At 42.3% G+C, this 20,000-nt stretch overlaps 1 protein-coding gene across 2 annotated transcripts in view; it reads left to right on the top strand.

Moving 5' to 3' along the window:
• The window catches only part of jade2 (jade family PHD finger 2), a 141,287-nt gene that overhangs the window by 69,327 nt on the left and 51,960 nt on the right, over nucleotides 1–20,000 (top strand). For both annotated transcript variants that reach the window (XM_008401940.3, XM_081615561.1), the window contains exons 5-6: nucleotides 14,692–14,846; nucleotides 18,936–19,147. In XM_008401940.3, the coding sequence (XP_008400162.1) occupies nucleotides 14,692–14,846; nucleotides 18,936–19,147 (367 nt within the window). The remainder of the gene's footprint in view (nucleotides 1–14,691; nucleotides 14,847–18,935; nucleotides 19,148–20,000) is intronic.

Genomic DNA, 20,000 nt, shown 5'->3' with positions numbered 1-20,000 from the left:
CACCTTTAAATAATCTCAGACAGCCCTTTAGTATTTAGCAGAGATGGGAAGTAACTAGTTACATTCATTTGAGGAACTTTTAGGAGTATTTTTACAACGCTGGACTTTTTACTTTTACCTGACTAACTTTATTATAAAGTATTTTTACTCTTACTTCAGTCAAATTTCTGGATTCAAACATGTTTTAACCAGAAACTCACCAGACAGACTCAAACCTGCAGCGTCAGTTAAAGTTTAACACGTTTTTTATTGTAAGAAACTGATTTGGAAACATTTTATTTGACCTAATTTTGTTACATTTATGAATTATGTAAATTTTAAATATTAAATGATCATTTGATCAGTTACTCAGTACCTGAGCAGACTTTTTACCAAATACTTGTTCACTCAGTTTCCTGGACTTTTTACTTGCACTTGAGTAAAAACAGTAAAATTACTCAACGTTTACAACCGTATGTCTTTGAAAAGCATTAGTGGAGCCTCCTGCACAATCAACCAGAATGCAGCAAGTGGTTTCTGGATGGTGAGTCAACAACTACACTCTTTTCCAGCAGCCATTGTACAGCACATACAGTTGATCTGCTGGAGATCAGCTGCGGTTGCTAGGTAACGTTCTGGACTCGTGTTGCTAGGTAACGGCGCAGTGCCTGTCAGTTGTGGCTCAACAATCAGGAGGTTTTTGTAACGACTCGTTTTCCGGACTCCATGAACATTAAAATATGAGCAGCTCAGTGTTTGTTTTTCAGCAGTTTGAGACCCAAATGGATCAATAGGAATTATAAAAACGTAAAAAAGGTGACTTTTGCATAATGTATTATTTTTAAGAGCGCTGAACACCTGTGGTGTTGATATAAGAAACACATCCCACATAAATCCTTCACAGTTTTTGAATCGGTAGAGCTTCCTGGCTCGTCCTCCGAGTCCAGCTGATCGATCTCGGGTTCGATCAGTTCGATCAGACCTGTGAGTTCCTGTCTGCACGCAGCAGCGCCTCAAGCTGAGAGTTGAGATGCAGAGGCCGTAACTCTTCCTCGCTTCCACTCGGACGACGATCCGGTTCAGGACAGTTTGGCAGCTAATTGGTTTTATTCCACTCCTTTTGTCTGCAAACACGCCAACTGTTATGGAGTGAAGCTTCTTCAAACAAAACGGAGGCTCGTATGTCTTTGACTGAACTTTTCTGTTCAGTTCTTTATTGAAGAGAGAAAACGGCGACAGCTGATAACGGCAACAGCTGTTCGTAACCAAGACAACCAAAATATCAACAAAGCAAGATAGTGACAAAACAGAACCAGATACTTAAGCATTCTTCAAAATAAAAGACTTCTTCTATTCAAATAAATCATGTCTTGCACTTAAATATATTTCACTTCATCCTTGTAATTATATACAATCATGTTCAATTCAATTAATAATAATCATGTAATCTATGCTTAACATATAATTGTAAATCAGTCACTTATCATACTGAACAACATATAAGTGTAAAAAAGTCACAACACCAACAGTTCAGCTTTTTCACCTATAATGACAGCAAACCCACTTCTCTGGTTTCTGTATGATCCACTGAGCTGAAACACTCGGCTGTGAAATATTACCAGTTTCTTCTGTTTGGTTTCTAGAGCAAATATTGTTTCTTTTTCTGAGATGACTGCATTATTTTCCTCCTAACTTTATTCTCAACGTTGAACTGTGCTCTTCTTTCGCCTCCTGGTTCTAAGTGTTGAAGCCACTGAGGGAGTGACGGTCTTTATTCTGTATTTATTCACATTTTTCTTCCTTTTTTTCTCCACAATGAGCTTTGAATGACAAAAAAAAAAGTTGAAAGTCCTTGAAAAGTGTCTGATCTCTGAGATAGAAGCCGTTTTAGATCCGATTAAGTTTGATTAAACCGTCCTTTGAAATAAATTCAGTCCCTGCGTTTGTAGATAGCAGCCTGGAGCACAAACTGGGGAAAATATTCACATGCAAATGAAAAGAGATGATTGAGACCATGAGGGCGGCGGCGGCGGCGGCGTTTCACCGCAGAGCTCCAACAGGCGACGTTCAGATTCAACTTAAGCTGCTTGAAACCTTTAAGGACTTATTGTTAAACCTTTAAATATCTCATGTTTGCTTTTTGAAGACACAAGCAGATCATGAGAAGATATTAGAATTACACTAAAACACAGACAGGTGCGACTTCTGACTTGCAGAGGTTAGAAAAATGCTACAGCTGGTGATGCTACGAAGTTAATACGTGGAATAATTAACCAAAAAGTCATTTTTAGGTTTGTTTTTCAGCTGTATGTCTGGTTTGTAACAATGTTTGGAATTTTATATCCACTTCCAGTTCACTGATATTACCCGTTCCTATTGCATTGCTTTGGTGTGGAGTGCTTTACACTTTTTATTGTTGCATTTAACAAATGAGTCCCTGACTGGTGCGTCTCTTATGCCACCTGAAGTTTGAGTTAGTTTTTCTTAACTGTGACGGTTATTTTAGTTTTATTTGAAGACTGGTGGGGTGGGAAAGTTTTCCTTCCACTGAGACGTTCAGGGGATCCATGATGCAAAATTCACTTCCTGTGTGTTTTTATACTTCAGTTTGGGTCTTAACTGCTTCTACAAACACCTGGATGTTTTTTTGGTGTCTGGAAAAGGAGTCGTTTCAGAACACCATGATTGTTGAATTACAGTCAAAAGGCACCGCACCGTTGCCTAGCAACCCCAGCAGAGTTCCGCTGGTTACCTAGCAACACAAAGGGAGTTCCAGCCCGTTTGGTCAGCTGGTTTTCCCGCTGTACAATGGCTGCTGGAAAAGACTCCTGTTTGCTGACTCTCTGTTCAATGGGCAGTGCACCGTTACCCAGCAACCCCAGCCCAGCCGGTTACCTAGCAACCCCAGCCCAGCCGGTTACCTAGCAACCCCAGCTGATCTCCAACATTTGGTCTGCTGGTTTTCCTGCCGTATGCATTGTACAATGGCTGCTGGAAAAGACGAGATTTTAGTTGGCGACTCACCGTCTAGAAACCACTTGCTGCATTCTGGTTGGTTGAGCAGGAGGCTCCACTTCTGCTTTTCAAAAATGTACGGCTGTATAGTTGCACTTCTCTGTGCAGTCGCTCTGTGTGAGCGTAAACGTTGAGTTGGGGGCGTGGCCAGCAGCAGCGTATTAGGATTTAAAGTGACAGAGACCCTAAAACAGCTCAGACTGAAATCTGATTGTCTGAGAAGGATTCTGGGTAAAAATATGTGATGGACATGTTTTGTATAGGCCACAGACTGATCCTAACCTGTTAAAGGAAGTTTAATAGATCATCTTTAGGACCAACTGAAGGGTTTTTGGCAAAGAGGGTGAAACATTGAATTACCTCTGACATTCCTGTTGGGTCTGTATCGTGGTTTTAGTTATAAAAATGTTTCCTAAATATTAAAATGTCTGAGCATGAAGGCTGTGATGACATGGTGATCTGCAGTGGCTGCAGGGTGGAGATTAGTGGCAGCGAGGCAGAATACATGGGAGTGGAGCGTTGCAGAGAGTGGAGGACTTTAGGACGTCTGGGTCAAACGGTTCAGAGCAACAGACTGAGTGGAAAAGAGTCAGAAAGGCTTGTAAGGTAAGAAGGATGCTGAGGTTGGAGCCACAGGGCAGCAGGCCGAGAGGAAGACCGAAACGAAGATTTATGGCTGTGGTGAAAAGACGTAAAGTTCGCTGGCGAGAGGGAAGAGGATGCAGGAGTCGGATGATTCACTGCAGCACAAAACGCCAAAGGAGAAGAAGTTCCTGAAAAACTGTTGCTGCTCTGCTTCCCTCTGTTCAGATGTAAGGCAAGCAGTTAACGCTAAAAATCAGCTGCAGCTTTGGGATCTTAAGAGTTTTCAAACTAAAGTTTAAGACTGAAACGATGAATCACATTTATTCATTATTGAAATAATAGTCAACTAATTTAATTACTGATTAATTAACTGAGTTAAACTCCAACTTGCTGATGGAACAACATAATCAGAGCAGTAATTAAGGCGAAACTGTACTACAAAAATACATCCATCCATCCATTTTCTTTACACCCTTGTCCCTCAGTGGGGTCAGGAGGTGCTGGTGCATCTCCAGCTAACGTTCTGGGTGAGAGGCGGGGTCACCTGGACAGGTCACCAGTCTGTCGCAGGGCAACACAGAGACACACAACCATGCACACACACTCACACCTAGGGTCAATTTGGACAGACCAATTAACCTGACAGTCATGTTTCTGGACTGTGGGAGGAAACCGGAGTAAAAAAACCCACCATGCACAGGGAGAACATGGAGACTCCATGCAGAAAGACTGGGAATCGAACCCAGAACCTTCTTGCTGCAAGGCAACAGCTCTACCCACTGCACCACTGTGCAGCCCTAAACTAAAAAAATACATTTCTCAAAAAATCAATAAAATTAAAGTTTTTGCTTCACCTGCTTCAAATTCTGTAAAGAAAATAAACAGTTTGTTTGTTTCCGGTCTGCAGGTATAGAAACGGTTTTCTGTCTCAAAGTTTCTGTCGGTTGAGGAAACGCGAGTCGCCATCTTTACCTCACAGCAGCTGAAAAGGACAAAAGCAAACGTATGAACACATGAATGTACAGTAAAGTTCATGACCTCATCCACAACAAGGCAGCATGTTAGAGTTACAGCCTTCAGTCTCTTTCGTCATGATTTTACTTTGTTCCCGTTGCTTTACTTCCTTTTCTCTCTCTCTTTTCTCCCACTTTTATCTTTTTAAAGCTGCTTTGTAGAAAGACGCCCACACAATAACTCCTCTTTCTAGCAAAGGCAGAGGAGAAAACACATGTCCCAACACGCTGTCTGCCATTTGCATCATGCATGTACTGAGAACCTGAGCCCTCACAGCACAAAAGGTTTTTTCCTCTCCTGCAGACACAAACACCACTCTGCAAATGCATTTCGCTTTTCAGAGAAACCTGCGTAAGCGATGACACCGTCTCGTATTCATAAACGGTGATAAACACGCCGGGGAGAGCTGCTGTCGTGTTTTTCCACCAGGCCTTTTATTCGCTCTGTTTCTCTGCAGTAATTTATGGGACACAAACGAGGCGACGGATTCTTAAAACCCCAGGCTGCAGTTTCCGATGAGCCAAAGTTCAACTGCAGCTTGTGACTCAGTCGTTATCGTGTGTTTTAATTAACCTCACATTGATTTTAACGTCTGTACCATGATTTCTGTTAATCGGGTATTTTTACCATCTTCAGCTGGAATCGGTCTGTATTTATTTCTGCTGTGCATAATTATAATTTAAAGCCTCATTTGCGGATCTAAACATTTAAAACGCTTTCAGAAATGAATCCAAAATGCATAAATAAGTTTTCCACTTTAAAAGAATAGCAGTTTAAGGTTGAGTTTGTAAGGAACCTACAGCTCTGCTTACCTTTAAATTCACACATTGTTCAGCTTCAGCATCATTAATTAGCCTTTTAATGAGATGATAGGAAGATTTTTCAAAGTAGAATGTTGTCAAATAAGTATATATACAATATATATTTCTTATATATACTATTTAAATTGTTTAATTCAGCTATGAGGATATCAGGTTGAGCTGGTTTTACTTGATTGGTATGAAAAACCTAATTATTAAGAACGCTATGGTGAAGGCTACATGCTACATGCTAGCTTAGCAGATGCTGTTTGAACACATCAAAAAAAGCTTTTCCTGTTCAAGCTAAACAAAGACAGCAGGTTTTCTCAGAATGTATAAAGGATAAAACACAAAACCTTCTTAGATTTGTGTTTTAAAGCCGAATGAAGCAGATCCTGTTGACGGACGTTCCTCCCCTCCACTGGGTGTCTGTGTGTTTGCAGACTGTTGCTGTCAGCTTGTGTTTACTTGTCTCTGTGTGTGTGTGTGTGTGTGTGTGTGTGTGTGTGTGTGTGTGTGTGTGTGTGTGTGTGTGTGTGTGTGTGCGTGTGTGTGTGTGTGTGTGTGTGTGTGTGTGTGTTAGCGAAGCTACGCCCTGTTCCACACACACACACACACACACGCAGCCAGAGCCTCTTGTGGACACAGAGTGTTGTGTAACCACTTATATAAAGCGGTGTTAGTGTTTCTCCTGAACGGGACACGGGGAACACTTGGGTGGCATTCTTCCTTCACCTCAGAGGCAGGATGACTCCCAATGCGCTCACCTCAAAGATTCCCACATCATTCCTCACGCTGCAGTGTGTTTGGTACTTTCCCCTCTGGGATGAGTTTTGCTGTGTGTGGTGGAGTTTAAAGTTTAAAGTTTACACTCATCTCGTTCTTTAATTGTATTTTACTAAAGTAAAATTCTGCCCTGTTTGACATTTTTCCTTCCTAAAATAATGGAAAATTCATTTCCAGAGTGCAAATGAAAATGTTTTTTTCCCTGGAAGCAGAAGAAGAAAATCTGTGAAATAAATCCTGAATGTTTAGTAACATCTTACCAATTTATAATCTCAGAGTTACTCCTTCATCTTCAGGATTATTTTACATTTATATTCACTCTGTGTTCAAAAGTATAAAGTGATAACTGTATTTAAAATGGCTAAATCTTGTATTAGCTGCACTATTTAGTGGATACAGAATAAAAATCTCGTTTCCACTGATTTAAATAATAAAATAATTTCAGCTTCACTGTAAAAACTTTATGATGTAATTATCTCATGAAGTATTTCTGTTATTCAGCAGACAATCATCATTTACTATTGTTTTCCAACTGTATTAAATAGATGGGTGCACTTTTCCATCCATCCATCCATCCATCTTATCCGGGGTCGGGTCTCGGGGTCAGCAGCCTCCGGAGGCCCAGACTTCCCTCCCCAGCCTCTTCCAGCTCCTCCAGGAACCCCAAGGCGTTCCCAGGCCATAGAGAGACGTCGTCCCTCCAGGTGTCCTGGGTCTCCCCTCCTCCCGGTGGGACATGAACTCCTCACCAGGGAGGCGTCCAGGAGGCATCCTGACCAGATGCCCGAGCCTCAACTGGCTCCTCTCGACGTGGAGGAGCAGCGGCTCTACTCTGAGTCCCTCCTGGATGACCGAGCTTCTCTCTCTAAGGGAGAGCCCAGCCACCCTGCGGAGGAGGAAACCCATTTCGGCCGCTTGTACCCGTGATCTCGTTCTTTCGGTCATGACCCAAAGCTCATGACCATAGATGAGGGTGGGAACGTAGATCGACCGGTAAATCGAGAGCTTCGCTTTTTGGCTCAGCTCTCTCTTCACCACGACGGACCGGTACAGCGCCCGCTTCACGGCAGACGCTGCCCCAATCCGCCTGTCCATCTCCCTTCTTCCCTCATTCGTGAACAAGATCCCCAGATACTTAAACTCCTCCACTTGAGGCAGGACGACCCCCCTGACCCGGAGAAGGCACTCTACCCTTTTCCGGCTCAAGACCATGGCCTCGGATTTGGAGGCCCTGAGCCTCATCCCGGCCGCTTCACACTCGGCTGCGAGTGCACTTTTTAAATTAATTTCTATAATATTTTCACATTTCCAGATTTATTTGGCTCAATCAGAGGTATAGTTGTAACTGCTGCTTATTTATTTAAAATCAGGTCATTAATTTACAGTTTAGCTTCCAACACCTTTTGTATTTTCCGTTTATAACGGAGAGTTTATATCGTCTAAGTGCAACACAGAGAGTTTTTATTTTTATGTCATTAAACCTTTTTGTCAAGTTTGTAAAGGAAAATTATTATTTTTGTTACTGGGATTAAACCAAAACCACTTCATTGATTTAAAAAATGGAAAATAATGAACTTAAAATTTTACAGGACTGCAAACGTTCAGAGAAACGTAAAACTTTACATGTTTTATTTACCGTTTTGCAGCTAAAAGAGGAAGAATTCATAGTCATATTTTTGGGTTTTTAATGTTGGCCCCTGAATATTTTGTCTCTTTGTGCAGAAAGTTAGGACACCCCTGAAAGTTAGGACACCCCTGATTCAGAGGATTTAACCAATAAAGCCATTTTTATCTCTGGTTTTGTCTTCCTCTGCTGCTCTCTGTGTCTCTGGCTCCCGACTAACTGAGTGGAAAATATGAATGAAAACATCCCCCGACTTGTTTTCCCAAACTGCTGCAGGCACCAACACTCAGCCAGCCCCAGCTCTTCTCTTCTGCTGCCGTCTCTCCCTGCTGCGCCCCCTTCCCTCTTGTTACGCGTTTCTTCTCTTTGTGTAACCCCACCAGCACATTTCTGAGGGTAGGAAGGTGGAGGTTGGCTTTTCCTTTTTTCCTCCCCTCAGTGTTTGTCTCCAAACTCCCGGAGCTCCAACACAAACAGGCGAAGCCCGGCAGAGCTGTGTGTGTTTGTGTGCTGGTATCGGTTCAGGGCCGCTTGCCGTCACATGTTTGATCATGTGCGACGCTGCTTTCTGCTCAGGTGTTCTCCTGGAGCCGGCGGTGGTTTAGAGAAAAGCTGCTAATAGGTCTGAATCATATCCATGACAACAGGCGGACTGAACCTCGGAGCAAAATGGCAGCTGACTGTAAAATGCATTAATGCTCGCTTTCTGTGGCTGAAGCTCACATTCCCCTTGGCGCCGATGACTTGGCAGGAAAATGGAAAAGTAAACCTGCAGCGCTACATGAGAGATTTCATAGTTTATAATCAGGAATAAAACTGGGAAGAGAAACAAATTTGGTTTTAAGCATAAAAAAACTGCAGCTATGTGCCTTCATCATTACTTGGAATGAGACTTTACCTTCAGGTTTGAACTGTTCTTTTCACCAAGGTGCTTCCAAAACAAGGCTTAGGTTAGCTGCAGTTCAGTTAGCAACGGTTCAGTTAGCATCGGTTCAGTTAGCAACGGTTCAGTTAGCTGCAGTTCAGTTAGCATCAGTTCAGTTAGCAGCAGTTCAGTTAGCAACGGTTCAGTTAGCAATGGTTCAGTTAGCAGCAGTTCAGTTAGCAACTGTTCAGTTAGCTGCAGTTCAGTTAGCAACTGTTCAGTTAGCTGCAGTTCAGTTAGCAACGGTTCAGTTAGCAGCAGTTCAGTTAGCATCGGTTCAGTTAGCAGCAGTTCAGTTAGCATCGGTTCAGTTAGCAGCAGTTCAGTTAGCAACGGTTCAGTTAGCAGCAGTTCAGTTAGCAACGGTTCAGTTAGCAATGGTTCAGTTAGCAGCAGTTCAGTTAGCAATGGTTCAGTTAGCTGCAGTTCAGTTAGCATCAGTTCAGTTAGCAATGGTTCAGTTAGCTGCAGTTCAGTTAGCATCAGTTCAGTTAGCATCGGTTCAGTTAGCTGCAGTTCAGTTAGCATTGGTTCAGTTAGCAATGGTTCAGTTAGCTGCAGTTCAGTTAGCAATGGTTCAGTTAGCATTGATTCAGTTAGCAATGGTTCAGTTAGCTGCAGTTCAGTTAGCATCAGTAATTATTGTGATAAATTATATGGTTGTTTTAAGATCATCCATCTTTAAAGCAAATGTTCATCCATCCGACTGTTCATCCATCCATCCATCCATCCATCCATCCATCCCTCCCTCCCTCCCTCCCTCCATCCATCCCAGATTGTTTATTAAAGAAAATCAAACCAAACTTTTCTGAATCATCTCATCATCTGATCTTCGTTCTGTTAGTTGAAACAAACTGAACTTGTTTTCTCGTCGTTTCTCAGTTTCTCTCCTCTCTGGTGGTTTTGTCTTCAGGTTAAATGATGATAAAATGAGGTTGGTGTCTGGACCCACAGGGCTGGCAGTGAGTTAGTTTTTCCATCAGATGAACCAGGCTGGTTCTCTGTGCTTTATTTAAGCAACAACTGATCTTTTCCTCAGTAGATTATTTCAAAGTGGGCATCCTCTGTGCCCCTGGAAGCCAGGGTGGGTGACCCTGTGCGGGTTGTGGATGCCGACCTGATTGTCCGCCTGCAGACTGTTTCCCAGTGAGGGATTGGTGGAGGCTGGCCAAAGACAGGAGCTGCTGGCACAACACTCCGCCTCTGTCACGTCCTCTCACACACATCTGAGCTCTCACTCCGTCTGGCAAAGAAAGCGAGGGATTACAGGGAGAATAGACGGGTTTCTCAGCCGTACTCTGACACCGAGGTATTTGAAGAATGAGAGATTATTTCAGAGCCAGCTTGAGCAAACAGAGAATTGATTGTTTGCTTCTGAAAAAGAAGAGACAAGAGGCTCAAGCATGTATTCAGAACATCTTCCGGATCCAGTTTATTTTCTGCATCTAACTGGGAAATCCGATTTCACTCATTCAGAAATAAAGAACTGTTTTTTTCCTCTTCTTTGAAAATCATTCCTCAGGTTTGATCTGCATGTTTTAGTCAATAGTTTGTAATTTATTGGCTTTAAACCTTAAAATAAACTGAGATGAAGATAAAAGCTGTTAAAAGTCTCAAAACTTTAAACATTATGTCCTTTGAATGCTTCCACCTCTGCAGTTCATTTTCTTTTCTGGGTTTTTTCTTTGCAATCTGCCGACATTTTGAGTCAAATTTATTCATTTTCCACAGATGCAGAACTTTTTTCAAGCTTGCAGTTGGTTTGTTAGTCTTATTTTTCTTGTAATAAAGAGAAACTTAAGTTTGATCAGACACTAAACTGCCAAACTGCCTTATTCTCTTCCAAAAATATCAGATTATCATCAGCGTAGAGTCAAACCTCTGCATGTTTTTGACTGGAACAGCTTCTTATTTAAGGATGCTACTTTCACTGTAACATTAAATACAAATGAGTTTGTGAGAGTTTAACCTTTTTCACACCAGCTGCTGCTGCTAAACAGCCTCTCTGGCTAATTAAAAGTATGTTTTGTATGTTGGTGTGAAGGATTTCCTCCGTCCCGCGCTGCTTTCCGTTCGGCTTCCTGTTCTGCGTGAGCGATCTGTCAGGACTCGACGTCTGCTTCAACCAGACGGGTCCAGCGTGGGCTCGCTGTCAGAGCCGCTCAGCCCACACTGGAAACGTCTTGTGTAAACACCGTCTACCTCGCTGCGCCCTATCAAAAGATTGTTATGGGTGTTTTATGAACATGGAGCGGCAGATTTACAGAGTGGAGAGAAACGCATGGGAGCAGGGAAAGAACGGAAACTACCGACTTTCTGCTCCTCCTCCTCTTCAGACGTTTATCTGGTTATGATTTTCTCTTTTCCTCTTCAGTTATTTCTGCATTTGTTTGATTTTTTCTCATCTGGTTAAACCAGATCTGGTTAATTTGATATGCAGAAATGTCAATTATTTGAAAAGTTTCAGACATTTAGTCTGTTGAAGGGTTCTTGTTCGATATTTCTCCAGTTTTTCTTTGATGTTTATTTAACTCGATCCAGTCCGAATGAATCGTTTCTGAAGGATGTTTTTAAATAAATAAGCATTTAGCAAAGACCTGCTCAGTTGACTTTTATTACAAGTGGATCTTACTTTTGTTGTCCATCATTTTGACTGACGAGGTCAAGAAAAACCTCGTTATCTATTTTTATCCAGCAATTTTAAAATGATAAAATATACAAGAGTATTTAATTTTCATTCAGTTAATTTAATATTTACAGAGAATCAACACGGTCCAGTCACGCATCAAGCAGATGAATATAAGTAACTTTTTCTCTATAGTGACTAAAAACCGCCGTTGTTTACACATAAACAACAGCGAGAAGGCAGAAAAACTTTTACAAGATCATCTAAAAGAACATCTTTCTCTCTGAGAACAAAATATGAAGAATTTATTTAAACGTTGGCCGTAAATTAATTAATCACAGGCCTTAAAATTCATCACGAAAGACGTAAATAATCCCATATGTAGATTTTTTCCTTTTCTGTCAGACAGAAATTTGAGTCAAACAAGCAGTGGCTCCAGGCGGTGAGGGCTACCGGTAGCCAGATGCTACTTTACCTTTGCTAGCTAACTAGCTAGCTTTTTTCACAATTTGTGCTACGTTTAATTTCAGAGTTGGGTAGTTATATTTACTTGAGTAATGTTTTAACCAAAATCCACCGAACTAAGAATCAAACCTGCAGTTTCAGAAGTTTTTTAATCAAAGAAACTGAATTGGAAACAGATATTTTACCTGATTTTATTTATTTTTTTACTTATATGAATCATTGTCATTTTGGTCATTTCCTCTTAACTTCATATTTTGGTTCGTCAGACGATGTCATTTTTAAATATTAAACGTTTGATAACTTGATCAGTTACTCAGTACTTGTAGAGTTTTTTACTCTTTTGATTTGTTTCTTGGATGGAAACTTTTCTCGTTTTTTTTGGGTCTCAGTTGCTTCTAAAAACAGATCAAGAGCTTCAAAAACCAATCCAGACATTTTTTTTTTTTTTTGGGGAAATAAGCAGGTGTTTATTTCAAACACCTAAATATGCTGAGCCACATTCGACACAGGGGGTCGTCCTGCCTCAAGTGGAGGAGTTTAAGTATCTGGGGATCTTGTTCATAATGAGGGAAGAAGGGAGATCGACAGGCGGATTGGGGCAGCGTCTGCCGTGAAGCGGGCGCTGTACCGGTCCGTCGTGGTGAAGAGAGAGCTGAGCCAAAAAGCGAAGCTCTCGATTTACCGGTCGATCTACGTTCCCACCCTCATCTATGGTCATGAGCTTTGGGTCATGACCGAAAGAACGAGATCACGGATACAAGCGGCTGAAATGGGTTTCCTCCTCCGCAGGGTGGCTGGGCTCTCCCTTAGAGAGAGAAGCTCGGTCATCCGGGAGGGACTCAGAGTAGAGCCGCTGCTCCTCCACGTCGAGAGGAGCCAGTTGAGGCTCGGGCATCTGGTCAGGATGCCTCCTGGACGCCTCCCTGGTGAGGAGTTCAGGTCCCACCGGGAGGAGGGGAGACCCAGGACACGCTGGAGGGACGATGTCTCTCTATGGCCTGGAAACGCCTTGGGGTTCCTGGAGGACCTGGAAGAGGCTGGGAGGGAAGTCTGGGCCTCCCTTCTGAAGCTGCTGACCCCGAGACCCGACCCTGGATTGGATGGATGGATGGATGGATGGATGGATGGATGGATGGATGGATGGATGGATGGATGGTGGGTGGGTCCTCTGGGCGTTTTACTCGCTGCTGCTTCCTGTCCAGATGAGTTACATGAGCTTGTAAAACAGCGTATATGCGATCTCTTCAGTTTTATTGATTCCCAGAGTTCCTGACCTCATTTCCTGCTGCTGTTGACAGAAACATTGAGGCCGGAGGCTCTGGAGACGAGACGCAACCCGGAGGAGCTTCCTGCCACCGCTCCGCCGTTCGCATTGTTTCTGAAGACTTTTCCTTTTAATGAATTTGTCAAACTGTGATTTAGAGCTTGAGGCCCAGAGGGCAGGGCATGTCTGCCAGGGACGGACTGCAGGAACGCTGGGAAGTCTGGAAAAACACTTTTCCAGATTAAAACTGTTTGCAGGGTTTGTAACGGCAGCTTCATGCTTCAAATGTCATAAATATTTTTAACATTCACCACCTTAAACAGACGAGGAAAATGAAAGGAGACAAAAGGAAGGAAAGAAGGAATAAAGGATGGATAAATCAATAAATGAATCGATTTACCTGCATTTTCTTTTCCCATCTTTGCTCTGGTTGTGTTTCTACAGTTCATAGTGACTGAAGGAGAGGAAAGAGAGAAAACCTGATCTTCAGAGTCACATTTATTTATGTAGCACTTTAAAAACGGGTTTGTTTCAGTTTGTTGAATCATGTGACTGAGACCTGAGGTTTAGTTTATTGTTTATTAAACTTTATGTGGTTTAAGTCGTAGGCATGTTGAAGCAAAGTTTTAAAGTTTTTTTTTACTGTAAAGATGGAAGATTAATAAAATTCTTAAAAATCAAACAGTTTAAAGGTGACCTGTTGCCATTTATATTTACATTTTACGTGTTCTTTTGTTATTCCATCTGGGTCTCTGAAAGATTAAAAAAAAGTTTTCTGGCAGTAAGTTTTTTGTTTGAGCCATTTGATAACCCGTCATAATGTAACATCTCATTCCATGGGCACTGTGCCGTTACCTAGCAACCACAGACGAGCACAGCCCGTTACCTAGCAACCACAGACGAGCCCAGCCCGTTACCTAGCAACCACAGCCCGTTACCTAGCAACCACAGACAAGCCCAGCCTGTTACCTAGCAACCACAGACAAGCCCAGCCCTTTACCTAGCAACCACAGACAAGCACAGCCCGTTACCTAGCAACCACAGACAAGCACAGCCCGTTACCTAGCAACCACAGCCAAGCACAGCCCGTTACTTAGCAACCACAGACAAGCACAGCCCGTTACCTAGCAACCACAGCCCGTTACCTAGCAACCACAGTGTTTGGTCATCTGGTTTTCCTGCTGTATGCTCTGTACAATGGCTGCTGGAAAAGACAAAAGTTTTGTTGTTGACTTGCTGCATTCTGGTTGGTTGTGCAGGAGGCTCCCCTAATGCTTTTCATAGACGTACGGTTGTATAAATGTGCATCTGTTTGTAGAGATTTTGTTGTGTAAATGATGAGTTGGGGGCGTGGCCAGCAGCAGTTGGTTTGGATTTAAAGTGACAGAGACCCTAAAACATCTGATTATCCAAGAATGATTTGATATAAAAACGTAATGAACGGGTTTTGTATAGACCAGTGGAGTCCAGAGTCGGTCCTGGAGGTTCGGCATCCTGCATGTTTTAGTTCCTCCCTGGTTTAAAGCATCTCCCTGGTTTAAAGCTGACTGACCTCTTGGGTTGCCGTAGAAACGGCTCCTGAGTAAAACGTGTCTGTTGGCGTTTCAGGTCGCAGCAGGAGTCGGCGGGCGGCGCGTCGGCCGACGGCCAGACGAAGGAGGGAGACGCTCAGCCTCCTCGCTCGCAGCAACACGGCTGCTACGACCTGGACGACCTGGACGTCACCTGGCTGCAGCTGGTCAACCAGGAGTTCAGGCACATGGGTGAGCCACTGCTGCCGCGCCTGCCGCCGCTGCCGCTCTAACCAATCAGTGGATTAATCAATCACTGACGTGAAGAACGCAGTTAAACCAAAACGCTACAAAACAAACATTTAGCATAAAAACACCGTCTGTAGCTTTAGCTTCACGTGGATCAAATTATTTTACATTTTGGTTCCAGTTATTAATCTGTTTATCCAAATTAGTTCTACACTTTATTGATAAGTCAAGCAGAAATATAAATATTGTTTATCCTTTGATGCAAAGGACAGCTGTTTCTGCGTTAAATGCAGAAAAAGTAGATTTTATTAAAAAAGATAGTTATTTGTTTAGTTGCATCTTTAAAAGGTTTAAGTTGTTAAATTATTTTGTTTATTGATTTATTGCATTGCGGGCTGCACAGTGGCGCAGCGGGTAGAGCTGCTGCCTTGCAGCAAGAAGGTTCTGGGTTCGATTCCCGGTCTTTCTGCATGGAGTCTCCATGTTCTCCCTGTGCATGGTGGGTTTTCTCCAGGTACTCCGGTTTCCTCCCACAGTCCAAAAACATAACTGTCAGGTTAATTGGCCTCTCTAAATTGCCCCTAGGTGTGAGTGTGTGTGTGCATGGTTGTGTGTCTCTGTGTTGCCCTGCGACAGACTGGTGACCTGTCCAGGTGACCTGTCCAGGTGACCCCGCCTCTCACCTGGAACGTTAGCTGGAGAGGCAGCAGCACCTCCTGACCCCACTGAGGGACCAGGTGTTAGAAGATGGATGGATGGATTTATTGCATGTTTGCAGGTTTGGACTGGAAAGACGGAACATGTGCTGGAAGTGAACAGAGTCCAGTGATTATTAATCAGAATCATAATTTTCTAAATTAAATGTTAGTTGAAGCTCTTTAAGTTCAGTAAAGTGTGTATATAAAAATACATTAAATTCATATTTAGTGTCTGAAACTTTCTGTAAATGAAACCTGAGCCGTTTTTCTTTAAGTTTTCTGTTCTCCTCTCGTATTTTCCTTCACTCTTGGTTTGTCCGGCCGCCCTGAGCTTCTCCTCTGCTTCATATTATCACATCAGGCCTTTGCAGATAAAGTGTTTGTGTTTCTGGATCCCTGCTGGGCGTTAAATCCTGCAGGAACGTCTGCAGAACCTTCCACCGGTTCAACATCTGTTCACAACAAGCCAGACGACAGAAAAGCTCACAAAAAGGAAGAAACTACGTTTTTTTGTAAGATTAAGATTTGTTTAGGATTAATGTAAACCTGCAGTTATCAGAGCGACATGCGAAGACGGAACATGTGCTGGAAGTGAACCGAGTCCAACACACAAATTACCCACAAGGCCAAGCGACGGAGCCGACGCTTCCTTTTTTTTTTTTTTTTTTTTTATTAAACAATTGGAGCTGTACAGAGTCACGTGGCATGTACATACATAAAGACGATAAGTCTCAAATACTTAAGGCACATAAAATTATAAGATGACAAAATACAAAAAAGAAAAAGAAAGGGGGGGCACTAGTTTTCAAATAAATTCAAATAAATTCACATCATTATAGGCATGTCCTGCAGTCCAGGCTTGTTTTTCATCAGTTTGTCCATTAGAAGGTTTTTAAAGTTGTAAAGTCAGGTTTTCTGTCTCCCCATTTACATCAGTGGATGAAGAATTTTGCCAGGATCAGCAGGTTGTTAAGTATGAAGTCGGTTCTTTTGTCTCTGTGTCCCAAATATGATCTCCTCTCTTTTTAAAGGATGATTTAGGAAAAGTTTTTGATGGGATCCGGTCCTGAAAGTTTCCCCAGAATGTCCCAGTGAGACACAGAAGAGAAAGAGATGATCTGTTGTTTCAATGTCATTATCACAGAAGGTACAGCTGTTAGGGTCAAAGTTGAATCTTTGTGGTAAAAGTTCCCTGGATGGAAAAATATTATTGAGAATTTTAAAATGAGCTTCTTTAGCTTTAGGGCTTAGAGGGAATTTAAGGTAAGCTGTTCTCCACTTATTAACCTCTGAATCAGGAAACAAATTTAAGATGGAGCTTTTATTTGATCGGACAGGAAATGTTAAATTGGTTAGATGTCGGCGCATCCTTTGGTTAGAATTACTTGAGCCGACGCTTCCTGCCCTGCAGCTCAGGATGGTTGACGTCAAACCGTCGCTTTAATTCACAGCAGCAGGACCACAGTTTTCACTTCAAAACAGCTAAAAAACAAACTTCTGTGCGTTTTGAATGGTTATTAATCAGAAGGTCTGCTGAAGTTGTTCACTACGCAGAAATGATTTAAACTTTGGGAAGAGATCTAATTAAAGGCGCACAAAATTACGCTTCACTGCAAAAACACAAAACATTACCAGGTGATTTTTGTCTAGTTTCTAGTGCAAATATCTTAATCCACTCAGAATAAGAACTAACTTTACTCAAGTAATAAGAACTTTTTATTTCACCTGTAACATGTTATAACTGGAAGAATCTGCTAATGCAGCCGGGATGTTTCCTTCAAAATCAGCTCGTAATAAAGATCCTCTATCTTCCTGAAAAGTCGCTCATGAGTTACGTTTGTGTTCTAAGATCATAAATGACAGAAAAAGTCAGATTTTTGCAGCGTTTTTAAAGTCGTGACATAAAAAGAAATGGATGAATCAACTGAAGGAAACGTCGACAGCAACGATCTGCGCAGCTAAAAATGATGACGAATCAACTGATGTTTGTTTTACAGATTATTTTTCATGTTTTATTGGATATTTGATCAAAATGACATTAAACATTGATCAAAAAGTCGGAAAACATGTTTTTTTTTTAACCCTTTTTCATAATTTCCCTTCTTGTTGCTGTCAACATGTTGCGGTTGTCAGTGCAGAAGCAATTCTACTTTCACTAGTGGAGCGTTGCAGCTTCCACTATAATAATATATGTTGATGTAAGTTTTAATAGTATTTAGACCTGTAAAAATAGTTTAAAAGTAAAAAAAAACAACATATTTTATCCCCCATCATATTTGCTGCTTTCCAGCCAACTGCATATGTTTGAATTATTTGTTCCGAGTTTGGAAAAAATATATTTTTTCATATGTTAAAGTTTGTGCATTAAAGACAGAAATGATCTTTTAAAAACTTCAGGTTAACTTGGACATTTTGTGTATTTATGCGACATAAAAGCTGGAAACTTTACTTTAAATAGGCTGAGCTCGCTGGGGTTGCTAGGTAACGGGGCTGAGCTCGCTGGGGTTGCTAGGTAACGGGGCTGAGCTCGCTGGGGTTGCTAGGTAACGGGGCTGAGCTCGCTGGGGTTGCTAGGTAACTGCTCAATGATTTATTGCAATAAAGACTGGCTTCTATTTTATATGTTAAAGCAAGTTACTGAAATTATAATTTTTTTTTTCGTTAAATTAATGTTTTGTTCTCCGATACTTTGATGTAGAGAAACATTCCAAACAAAGTTTGGTTATATTTTAGATGACCTTGTCCCTCCTGTAGCAGAATGTAAAATAACATCACAAAGCACTATTAATAATAAAAGACATCGTATTAAAAACTGTCTTTTGTTTTCATCTCCAACATTTGAGGCTGGAAAAGTTTGAAACTTACCTTTAAAATGCTTGAAAATTCCTTGAATCACTGTGGGAAAGTGATCAAATCCAATTAAAAACATCCATCCATCCATTTTCCTGCACCCTTGTCCCTCAGTGGGGTCGGGAGGTGCTGCTGCCTCTCCAGCTAGTGTACCGGGTGAGAGGCGGGGTCACCTGGACGGGTCGCCAGTCTGTTGCAGGGCAACACAGAGACACACAACCATGCACACACACACTCACACCTAGGAGCAATTTGGAGAGACCAATTAACCTAACAGTCATGTTTCTGGACTGTGGGAGGAAACCAGAGTACCTGGAGAAAACCCACCATGCACAGGGAGAACATGGAGACTCCATGCAGAAAGACCGGGAATCGAACCCAGAACCTTCTTGCTGCAAGGCAACAGCTCTACCAACTGCGCCACTGTGCAGCCAATTAAAAACATATTAACATATTAAAAAACAACATGAATAAAAACAGAATGAGCCTCGTTTTTCAACAAAGTCTCCCAGCGTTTTAATGGCTCCGTGGTTTCGGCCCCCAGCCTCGCCGGAGCTGGACGAGCTGACGATGGAGAGCGTTCTGGTGGAGCTGGAGCGCGTCTGCCAGGAGAAGATGCAGCAGGCCATCGAGACGGAGGAAGGCCTGGGCATCGAGTACGACGAGGACGTGGTGTGTGACGTGTGCCGCTCGCCGGAGGGAGAGGACGGGAACGAGATGGTCTTCTGTGACAAGTGCAATGTCTGCGTCCATCAGGTGGGACTTCACCGAAATCTGCTTTTGTTTCTCCTCTAAATTAACATCCTTAAGTTTGACTGAACAGGTTCGCGTCGGATACAAAACATGTCCATCATTCATCGATGTATATTACTGGTTCACCTGTTAGCTGCTACAGCTAGCGACGCCCCTTCAGCCATTCCAGCGCACCGATTTATGTCAACATATGGTCTAAATTAGAGCTGAGAAAATTGCTGATGTTTTGAGATGTGACGTATGTACCTCTCAAAAAAACTGCTGGCTAACGATGACTAGCATTGGGTTTTAGCTTTTAAATTGTCAAAACTGTGTTAGCTTAGCTAACAGCAGCAGTAGCTAATCTACCACAGCTGTGTTATCTTAGCTAACAACAGCAGTAGCTAACCAACCACAGCTGTTAGCTTAGCTAACAGCAGCAGTAGCTAATGTACCACAGCTGTGTTAGCTTAGCTAACAGCAGCAGTAGCTAATCTACCACAGCTGTGTTATCTTAGCTAACAGCAGCAGTAGCTAATCTACCACAGCTGTGTTATCTTAGCTAACAGCAGCAGTAGCTAATCTACCACAGCTGTGTTAGCTTAGCAAACAGCAGCAGTAGCTAATCTACCACAGCTGTGTTATCTTAGCTAACAGCAGCAGTAGCTAATCTACCACAGCTGTGTTAGCTTAGCTAACAGCAGCAGTAGCTAATCTACCACAGCTGTGTTATCTTAGCTAACAGCAGCAGTAGCTAATCTACCACAGCGATCACTTATTAATAATCACAAAACAAACATGGAGCCTGAAAACATAAAACAGTCGGACTAAAAGTTCTGCTCTGTGAGGGAAATGTTTGAATCCTGATGCGTCGCCG

This window comes from Poecilia reticulata, chromosome 14 (genome assembly GCF_904066995.2).
Source record: "Poecilia reticulata chromosome 14, P_reticulata-male-v2, whole genome shotgun sequence".
NCBI classification, from domain to species: Eukaryota; Metazoa; Chordata; class Actinopteri; order Cyprinodontiformes; family Poeciliidae; genus Poecilia; species Poecilia reticulata.
The sequence above is the reverse complement of the archived record's forward strand: the minus strand, read 5'-3'. Positions and strand labels throughout refer to the sequence as shown.